The sequence below is a fragment of the Triticum aestivum genome, chromosome 7D (assembly GCF_018294505.1).
Source record: "Triticum aestivum cultivar Chinese Spring chromosome 7D, IWGSC CS RefSeq v2.1, whole genome shotgun sequence".
In the NCBI taxonomy this organism is placed as follows: domain Eukaryota; kingdom Viridiplantae; phylum Streptophyta; class Magnoliopsida; order Poales; family Poaceae; genus Triticum; species Triticum aestivum.
The window spans coordinates 92,198,800-92,209,257 of record NC_057814.1 but is presented as its reverse complement, the minus strand read 5'-3'; the positions used below and the strand labels follow the sequence as shown (position 1 = coordinate 92,209,257).

Sequence of the window (10,458 nt, the reverse complement as noted above, 5' to 3'; positions counted from 1 at the left end):
CAAATAAAACAAAAACAGAGCAATGATACAACAATAGAACCCCCCTACCATGATATTTGCTTGCTTCTGCAAATCGATCATCTGCATTAGATGTTTCTTGATCTTCTTCAGTTCCTCGGTCAGTTCGGACTCCGCATGCAGTTCAGCATTGCGCACATACATCGCCATCGGGACGACTCTGCCCGCCCCTCCGCCCGAGCTCCCCGTATTCTCCACAGCAATCGGCAGCACCCCGCCCAAATTGAGCTCCCAGGTTGCGGCCACGCTCGAATCAACGTAGCCCTCAAACTGAATCCTATCAACATATTCATCAATCCACTCGAAATGGTAACATTTCTTCAAGATCTGAAAAGAACAACATGAACCCTAAATCCCAAATTCGAGGAGAAAAAACAAAATATGGAGAAATCAGAGCAAAAGACAGCGAAAGAACGGGCTAAGAACTGAGATCTAACCTTGCCATCCCTTCTTGCCATTGGTTTGCTCAAGCATTTCACAAATTCCCGCCCAAGATTGCCATTGTCATCCCTCTTAGTGACCAACCGTTTAAGAGGGTCTCGGCGTGGGCAGTCAGGGCACCTTGTCAGCAGCACTGGTCCATACTGTCGCCATTTTGGGTGCGTGGCGGACGAGGTAGACATTTGCGCTAGGTCGTCGGAGAAGAGAAAGATTGGGGAAAGGGGATGAATGGGCGGCGGCGGGCGGACGGGCATGGGCGCTCGTCTCTTCTAGCTGCGAGGAGGTGGGTCCCGCGAATAGACAAGTGGTGGGTCCCGCGCTTACGTGGATAAGTGGTGGGTCCAACCCCCAACAGCTAACGAGGGCATCAGTTGAGTTAAACAGCCATGTCGTGCGTGGGCTATTTACCTGCTCAAAATTGTCGCACCACAGCCATTCGCTGAAACAACGTCGCACACTTGCCAATTCACCTTAAATGTGTCGCACAGGAGCTATTGGCCCCCACAATCTGAATTTCAGTTAGTTAAAATGGGCAAAAAATAACTGAATAAGCCCTGCCTGAAAAACAAGTACGTAACTGGATTTTTCATCTCAAAATAACGATGCCTGGAGCCCTTGACATCCTTGCTGCCTTTTCAAACAAATATATAGTTGTTACAGTGTATGATATGCAATGCATCCTGCACTAATACCATAGAAAGATTGCTATACACACCGAAGTCTGAAGATTGCTCCAACTCGGTGTATGGTCTTGATAATTCCTGAGCGGCCTCCTTCGAGGACAACCACTTTCTGCGGCTCGTTGTTTACAGAATTCGTTTCTGAACCATTCTGACGATTAACACCGCCATGCTTCCTCTTTTTTGGTAGGATTTAGTATATGGTTTTGTTGGCCGCCTCCTTTGCTCTCTCACTGCTTTTAGTCGATTCAGTATGCGCCGCAGCTGCTCGACGAAATGGACACACAGGCCAACAAGATCAAAGGAAAAACAGGGCAACAAGACTTGGTTGTGTTCCAGGCATCAATGCCCTTCTTTCTTTCACTGAACCGGCAACACACCGGCTCTTTTCTTTTGATGTACACACTCAGTGCACCCACTAAGTGAATTGATGACAGAAAACACATTTGCACACTCTACCAGTTTCAGCTCTGTAAACATGAAGGTCGTCAATATTCAGGAGTAAAATAAAAGTCACATCAGAGCCAATACAATGCCGCACCCACGGAAAAATTAGTCGAAAAGGCAACTCGTCAGGATGCAAGACAAATGTTAATTAATCATGAAAGAAGTAGGATGCCAAAATACCAGGTGTTAAAACAGAGCAAAACCGGTCAAAAATGACACGAAGGGCAGGCATGTAAAATGTCCAGCAGTCCAACATAGATGATCATGGAACCATACACATCATGCAAACGAAACTTAACTGACAACATTGACGCACTTCCAAATAATATAGTATCACAGACAAGAATACCTGCAAATCATTTCTCGACTCCTTGTGAACATAAGAACATCAAACAAGTCCACAACACCATCTCATATATGTAACTCTTAACTGCTAGGATGAAGACACATTATCTCTTCTTCAGGCCATGAGGTAAAGATCTAGCCATCATTGGATGAACCAACGATGGTGAGATCTGCCTTAACAAGGCAGCTCGATCCCACAACATAGCCTCCCGACGGGTCCTTGAGTTTCTTGAGCCCAATAAAGTTAGGCCATCCCCAACTATGTCCACATACCCAGAGACCTGCGATCACCATAAAAGTTAGATCAACTGTAATCATGAGGTTACATACACTAGCTGCTTGAATAAGGAGAGTTGAACCTGAAGTTCTAGTCCAGTGTTTCCCATTCTTTTGGTCCAGGATGGAGAGTGTCATTTCAACCACCTTCCCGGACTCTGAAGGGAGCTCATCCGAGGTATCCAGGAACAAGTACAAGCTGAGGCAGTCAGTGCTGTACTTGTCACCATGCGGATACATGCCGATGTACCTGTTGGCAAGAATGGAAAGTGACACTTAAAATATAATTGGCTGCTTGGGAAAATGTATATCAAGAACGTGATTGGTTACTGAAATCAGAAACTTTGGACACAACTTGGTGGCATTACAATTGTACAAAAAATCTAAGCAAAAGCATGACTGCAGTACAAGATATTACAATGTTACGTGAAAACAATCTGAGAAAATAATCGATGGTATGTGACAGATACAAGAACCGTTTGTACCAAATATGTACTCCCTCTGGCCCAAAATAAGTGTCACAGCTTTAGTAGAACTTTGTAATAAAGTTAGTAGAAAGTTGACACTTATTTTGGGACGGAGGGAGTACATGATAAGGAAATTACTAGATTTTTTTCGTCCTAAACTACATAGATTTTTTAGTACTACATTGTTTCTAATTTTCTACATGATAAGGAAATAAGTGTCATATCTTGGTTGAATGATTAGAGAACAAGCTAAAAAATCCAGTTGGAATATGAAGGACTGGTAAAATAAAATGTTGTATAACACATGCATATTATTTATATAAATCATTTGGTGATGTAACTACCCAGATGTATACATTTATGTCCGCCAACTTCAAATGTAGGAGAACGGACGAAGTGCTTCAAGTCCAATTCAAGGAAATTGTTCATGGCCCAAGTGTATGCCCCTTTAATGAACCCCTTCTTCTGGACAAATAGATTCTGAACTGTGGTAGCCTTCTTCTGAACCACAACAACCTTCTTTTCAGGAGAAGAGACATCAATTTTTAATATCTTCACACCGAAGACACAGCTATCATCAACTAGAAAAGCAGATGATTTCAGTAGCTCTTGAAGAGGAATCAAGCAATGCTGCTCCGAGTAGGCATTCTTGAAATCAAAATTGTAGCTAGCTGCATTTAGGTAAAGGTTAGAACTTAGAGATTAGAGAACGAAGGAGTTGTAGCTTGCTGTGTTATAGGTAAAAGTTAGAAAATTAGAGAAACAAAAACTTGTATGTAAATTGTAAAGTGAAAACATCCCAAATGACACATAATCAACTTTTCAGTGAAAAAAAAGCATATAGTAAGCTTTCACCCCAGTTAGCAGATCAAAGTAGTTAAATCCATAGAAAAAATCAAAGTGAAAGAGTACAGGAACGTTGTTCGAATCAGAAGAGTCTGTGTGACACACAGTATAGAAGGTCGACGGACAAACTTAACTGCGAAGAAAATATCAAGCAACTTGTTAATGGGAAATGTAATTGGATGGATGCAGTTAAAAAAACATGTTCACGAGTACCTTTGCATCCACAATACTTTCCTTTTGAATGGTTGAATATTGACAACTCGAACACTGCATGCACAATGTGACCTAGCTCCAAGCATCTGTGGGCTATCTTAAGAGAAAGAGCCACGTATGGATTTCCCTTATCATCTTGCTTGTGCTTTGGAGTCACTTGCAGGTAGCTGGGAATGGGATGGGAATTGAAGGAAACCAAGTAAGTCTACAAATCATAACTGAATCAAGCCTAACATTTTCACTTCATGCATCTTATATATCCAGCTTCATCATCTGGCTGTTTTTATGGGTTTGTGAGATTGTGAATTTGTGATTACTATTTCAACCTGATTGAAACATGATTTCTGGGTAAACAACACCCTAAATTATTAGGTATATTTGTTAACAGATAGTTGCTTTATCCACTAGAAAAAATGATATTTATACATCTAATTCGTTGATTAAAGTTGCTATTGCGATTAGGACGCGTACCACTTGTACCCAGAGCAGTCAAAAGCAGCAGAGAATGCTGAGGTAGCCTTCGTCTCAAGTAGCGCGTAGAAGTCATGAACCTTCCATTTGAAATGTGGAACATGGGTCTTTCCTAAGCTTGCAGGAGCTGAAATTTCCACAGAAGGAGGTAACAACTCAAAATTATGTTCATCCTTCGGAAAATGGAGGGGCGCAGAATAGTTCTCAAGCTATGTTGAGATTATATGAACAAAAATCTTGCATACAATGATTTGTGACAAGCAACCACTAATACATTGCAGTACTAGTTATCATGTCACCAGGCAGGGATACAAAGGACAGGACATGCGCTTTTTTTTCTTCTTATTTTTTAATATAAGAGGCCACTTTTACATGTATAAGTAGTAGTTGTATCTACTATTGGTTCAGATGAATAAGCATTAGGATCAGCAATGTGATGCATTCAGAGGGATTCAGTTCATGAACATGCACGATGGTGAGGGCAAGAACTTCCTGAATTTAAAGCTATCTGTAACCTGACTTTAGAGCTACACATGCAAAATTTAAAGCTATCTGTAACCCTGACTTTAGAGCTACACATGCAAAACTTCATGAACACGATGTCTGAAGTTGAATTGGGCGGACAGACATACCTGTGCTCCCGGAGTTGCCCATATATAGCTCTGCCCCTTCCTCTTCTTTCTTCTTGGTCTGCAGGTGAAATTAATCATGGCGCCTTAGCAAGGGCATAGTGGATAAGATGTCTAACATTGGTAAAGATACTTATATCTTGATCAAAACAGTTACCAGACGCACACAACAGGCATACAAAAACTAATTATGCATATTGCCACAACGCGGAATTATGGCGTACGGTTTGCGAGAATGTTAAACCCTAAATCGGAGAGATCAAAAGGTCTAAGGGAACACGCCACAAGTCGGGAGATTAGAAAGAAGAGATCCGGTTCTTTCTCAAACGATGCCCAAGAAAGCCAATACTAAGTCGCAATGTCGCATTAGCCTGAAAGTTGTCGTCGAAACCCTCTAATCTAATCTAGAAGGCGCAAACATAAGGACGAAGCAGGAGAAAGACCTGGATTTGGGCGCAGATTGCACAATGGCTGACTTCCTCGGACGGCGTTTGTTGGAGCTGCTAGATGAAGGGGGGTTTATGCTTTTATGGAGGCTGCCTATCCTAACCAAGACTCGTGGATCTCGCGGCAAGTGATTTCTGGTAACTGGACGATTCCGTGATTTTAGGAAACGGGTATACTACAACGCTAACCAATCAATTACTATTTGACAGCACCCTCAATATTTTTTTTTACTATTTGACAGCATATACTTTCGCTGTCATTCATGTTTCTATATCCATTTGCGGGGAGGAAACTTTTTTTCTGAGAAAATTTTGCAGGGAGGAACTAAAAAGCTCACGACCCTAATAAGTGTCATACCTGGAACACATGGTAAGTCCGGACTTTTTTATGGCAAGTATAGTGATGCGAGGATCGCAACTTTAGTTGTCAAGCATGACAATTTTCTTTTTGTATGGCAACTTTTATTTTTTTGTTTGCCTTTTCTTTTCAGATGTCAACTTTAGTTTTAAAAAAGTCAGGATGCTTCATGCCAGGCGTGTGATAGAAAAGCTTAAAGGTTTGCTCTGTATCTTAAGCGCCTTCCCCAAGAATAATTATTCTTACTAACTCCGTTGAAATATATATGGGCTTTAGGCCCATGAAAAAATTTCAGGAAAACCCTCTAAGGGCCCATGTAGGTGTCATGACAAGGTGGTTGAAAATTTGGTCCCACCTCATTTTTCGTTAAACAATGCCTCACATCATTTGTGGAGGAGAGTGGAGACCCTTTTATAAGAGCAACTCCAATGCGCCGATCCAAACTGTCTGCGCATGTCTGCTTGGATCGAATTGGACACAATTTGCGGTCCAACGCGCCGACGCAAACAGACGAGCATCCGCTTTTTGTCCGCCCGCGACTCATTTCAGGCCCAAATTTGGACCGGATTTGCGTCGGCGCAGACATGCAACGGACGCGCGCGACGCCCGCCCTTGTCTTCCCCTTGGTCCGCCAGTCGGTGGCACATCAATCTCCATTTCCCTCTCTTTCCTAAAAAAACCTCATGCCCACCCGCTCTCCCGGCCGCTCGCCATGGACGAAGGGTTGAACCACGACGCTGCTGCTGGCATCGCCTCCACCGACGACAAGCCCTGCGCCCGCGAAAAGGTGCTGGCGCCCAAGCCGAAGAAGGTGCTGACCGACGCGCAGCGGGCCAAGAGGGAAGGCCGGAGGGAGGTGGCGGCCGGCAAGCTGGAAGCCGCCGCCGCCGCACAACAAGAGGCCACCATCGTGGAGAACAGCCGCCTTGTCACTGCGGCCACTAAGCAGGCACTACTCTACCTAGGGTTTGACAACCCCGGCCAGCACGGGCTCATCAGCTGTTCGTCCGCCATGGCCAGAGTTGCCGCGCACGTTCACCACGCCACAGACGCCAACTCCAACTACTTACCCGTGACAGTCGCCCGCGCCTTCCTCCGCATCCAACGTCGTCGGCGTGTCCATCTAACCCATCGTCCGCCTCCCCCTCCGCCATTGTCCTTGTCCTGCCCGCTGTCCGACTCCGCCCCGGTATGCACACCTTCCATCTCTCTGTTAATGGACATTATAGTTGTTCTCATTATTGTCACTAGTAGAAAACAGGGCTTTCGTTCGGGCATGGCAAGCCCATTAGTCCCGGTTCAGTCACGAACCGGGACCCATGGGGGCATTTGTCCCGGTTCGTGAGCCCAGGGGGCCGGCCGGGGCCTCGTGGGCATTGGTCCCGGTTCGTATGGAACCATTTGTCCCAGATTCGAGGCACGAACCGGGACTAATGGGCCTCGCTCCTGGCCCACAACCATTGGTCCTGGTTCTTGGCATGAACCGGGACAGAAGGCCCGGATTTAGTACCGGTTCTAGCCACGAACCGGGACAAATGAGCTGCCTATATATACCCCATCGCCGCAGCAGAGCACTCCACAGTGCTCTATTTTTTCTGGCCGTCGAGGGGAGGGCATTTGGGTGCTCTAGCTCACCTCCTATGCACATGAGGTGTTCGATGAAATGTCTGAGCCACACTAGTTAATCTTTCTCCTCTCGAAACTCGACCTCCGGGCTCCATTTTCCCCGAGATTTGTCTAAGTTTAGCGGTCCGTCATGTCCCGTCCCCGTCTTCACCGCCGTCGATCGCCCGCGCCGATCTCGTCGCCAGCACCACCGTGGTGAGCCTCTTGTTCTTATCTTCTTTCTAAAAGAAAAAAATTCTTACTTCAGATAGATACTTGTCTAATTTTGTTACTTTTATTATTCCCTTTTATTATATAGTGCGATGGTTTTGGTATCCGCCCCCGTCGGCCCTCGTCCTGTCTATGATTCGGATGTGGTATATATTATCTTTATAACTATTGGTTCATTTATTGTTTATGAAAATTATGCCGACCAACGTGACATAGATTTTATTTATCTAGGAGGTATGTGAACCGGAAATTCCAACCGACCCTATTGTCGAGAGGTTACATTTAGTTGAAGAAGAAAACAATTTCTTGAAGGAAAAAATAAAAAAAATTGAGGAGGAGAAGATGATATTGGAGTTGCATGTTGTGGATGTCGTCGATGATCACAAGATCAAGATGGATGCAATGCGCTTGAAGATTAGAAAGATTAGAAAATATGCCATTCATACCGAGGCTTGGTATCATTATGCCGTTGGATCAATTGTTACCTTGGTTGCGATTATGATCGCATTTGTTTTCGCATTGAAATGTTTTACATAGTTTCAATGTATGGTTTAATTAATTAGATGCTCTGGAGAGCTATATGTTGTTAGATGAGAACTATGTATGTACTTTTGGTTTTAATGTGATGATGAACTTCTATTAATTTGGTCACTTAATTATCTATTCATTATGTTTTATAATGGTTTTTGACACACTTAATTATATATAATGCACGCAGATGAGCCGGCAATGGATGTACGGTGACAGACACACCCCCGAGTACATTAAGTGGCTGAGGCAAACAAGCAGAATGATTTTATGTGTTGTCCATGCCCTACATGTGGGAATACGAAGTCTTACTTTGACCGGAAAATCCTTCACACCCACCTGCTTTACAAGGGTTTCATGCCACACTATAATGTTTGGACGAGGCACGGAGAAATAGGGGTTATGATGGAAGACGGCGAAGAAGAAGAGGACGATGACAACTATGTGCCCCCTGAATACGGTGATGCTGCAACGGGGGAAGCTGCTGAAGATCAAGAGGAACTAGACGATGTGCCCAATGATGCTGCAACGGGGGAAGCTGCTGAAGATCAAGAGGAACCAGTGCCCGATGATGATGATCTCCGCCGGGTCATTGTCGATGCAAGGACGCAATGCGAAAGTCGAAAGGAGAAGCTGAAGTTCGATCGCATGTTAGAGGATCACAAAAAAGGGTTGTACCCCAATTGCGAAGATGGCAACACAAAGCTCGGTACCGTACTGGAATTGCTGCAGTGGAAGGCAGATAATGTTGTGCCTGACAAAGGATTTGAGAAGCTATTGAAAATATTGAAGAAGAAGCTTCCAAATGACAACGAATTGCCCGACAATACATACGCAGCAAAGAAGGTCGTATGCCCTCTAGGATTGGAGGTGCAGAAGATACATGCATGCCCTAATGACTGCATCCCCATGCCAACTTTCAACCTTTTCAGAGTTCATTTGAAATGCTTTTCAATTTTAGGGTCTTATAGCTCAAAATAATTAGTAAATGCATGAAAAATGGTGCATGAAAAATAAAAAATAAAATAAATAAGAAATTAGAAACAAAATAATATAAAATTTATTAAAATATATAAGTAGAAACAAAATAAAATAAACTTTAATAAAATTTATGAAACTAAAATTAACAAAGTATTTCTGTTCAAAACATTATAAGAAACCTCTAGTATTATTGAAACTAAAATCATATAAAATTGATGCAACTAAAATACGAAGTATTTTCTGTTCAAAATCATTAAAAGCAAAAAGAATTTTCATAAAGAACTTTTTTGATAGAAACTTTAATAGCAAAAAGAATTATCATAAAGTAAAATAAATAATAATTAGAAACAAAATAAAATAAAATAAATAAGTATTTTGTTGTAAGTAGAAACAAAATAAAATAAATAAAGCAAAAAAGAAAACAAAAAACTGGGAAAAAATAAAAAAATGCCACCTACTGGGCCACCACGGCTTGAATACGACTAGAAACCCATCCATGGGCCAGGATTCAGGCCCGCAGAAGGCCCAGCAGGCCCACAGGCATAGCAGTGCAAGATTAGGCCCAGAGGCCTGCAGTTCAGAGGAGTTCAATGGAGATGGCAGGGCAAGGCTTATAAATAGGTCCTGCCGCTCCTCGGCTAGCGAGGTGGGACTAAACATCCCACCGCACCGCGGCTTTGGCAGGCGCAGGACATTGGTCCCGGTTGGTGCCACAAACCGGGACCGATGCACACCTTTGGTCCCGGTTCGTGGCACCAACCGGTACCAATGCCCCCCCTTTAGTCCCGGTTGGTGCCATCAACTGGGACCAAAGGCCGCCGCTTCCCGCCCTTTGGGCTGCTGAAAAGAGACCTTTGGTCCCGGTTGGTGGCACCAACCGGGACTAAAGGGGGGCATTGGTCCCGGTTGGTGCCACGAACCGGGACCAAAGCTCTGGGTGTATAACCAACACTTGTGAAAATTTTCATCTTCATCTCGCAGTTGCCCCTGACGACCCCTCGACGACATCGACGCCGCCAAGCTGCCCCGACGCCGCCCGCCGCCCCCGCCGTCGCCGTCGCCCGCGCCCTCGCCGTTGCCGCGCGCCGTCCCTACCCTGACGCGCGCCGCCCCTGCCCCGCGCCCTCGCCGTCGCCGCGCCCTCGCCCGTCGCCGTCGCCCGCGCCCTCGCCGCGCCCTCGCCCGACTCGTCGCCGCACGCCGCTCCTGCCCCGATGTATTTTTTAGATATATGTATTTTTTATGTATGTTCATATATGTATGTATGTATTTTTTACATGTTTTTTGTATGTATGTATGTATTTTTTCAATTGTAATGATGTTTTAAAAATACATATATGCAAAAGTTAGATTTTTAGAAAAGTTTGTAAAAAATACATCAAAGTTAGGAAAATTTAGAATGTGCTAAATATGTCAAAAATGTGAAAAATGATGGTTAGATTTTTGTGGTTGTAAAAGAGTTAATGATGTTAATTT

At 44.1% G+C, this 10,458-nt stretch overlaps 1 protein-coding gene across 2 annotated transcripts; it reads right to left on the bottom strand.

The window, feature by feature from the left end:
* Positions 1-1,880: 1,880 nt before the first annotated feature.
* Positions 1,881-5,421, bottom strand: LOC123168128 (uncharacterized). 2 transcript variants are annotated; one of them, XM_044585995.1, is made up of 7 exons: positions 5,277-5,421; positions 4,837-4,894; positions 4,205-4,331; positions 3,734-3,900; positions 3,019-3,345; positions 2,291-2,457; positions 1,881-2,212 (listed from the first exon to the last, which is right to left on the bottom strand). In XM_044585995.1, exons 2-6 carry the CDS (start codon positions 4,856-4,858, stop codon positions 2,342-2,344), a joined length of 759 nt encoding a protein of 252 aa, XP_044441930.1. In that variant the 5' UTR covers positions 4,859-4,894; positions 5,277-5,421; the 3' UTR covers positions 1,881-2,212; positions 2,291-2,341. The 2 variants fall into 2 exon arrangements, with proteins under 2 accessions (XP_044441930.1, XP_044441931.1); XM_044585996.1 differs by having other exon boundaries at positions 3,031-3,345; positions 5,277-5,420.
* Positions 5,422-10,458: the final 5,037 nt, after the last annotated feature.

Bases quoted from the DNA above. Each gene is read 5' to 3' on its own strand.
- LOC123168128 (XM_044585995.1), bottom strand. From the start codon at position 4,858: ATGGGCAACTCCGGGAGCACAG. The intron at 4,332-4,836 runs GTATGTCTGTCC...TGGAAATTTCAG, and splicing joins GGGCAACTCCGGGAGCACAG to CTCCTGCAAGCTTAGGAAAG. The intron at 2,458-3,018 runs GTAGTTACATCA...TCTTGCCAACAG, and splicing joins ACATAAATGTATACATCTGG to GTACATCGGCATGTATCCGC.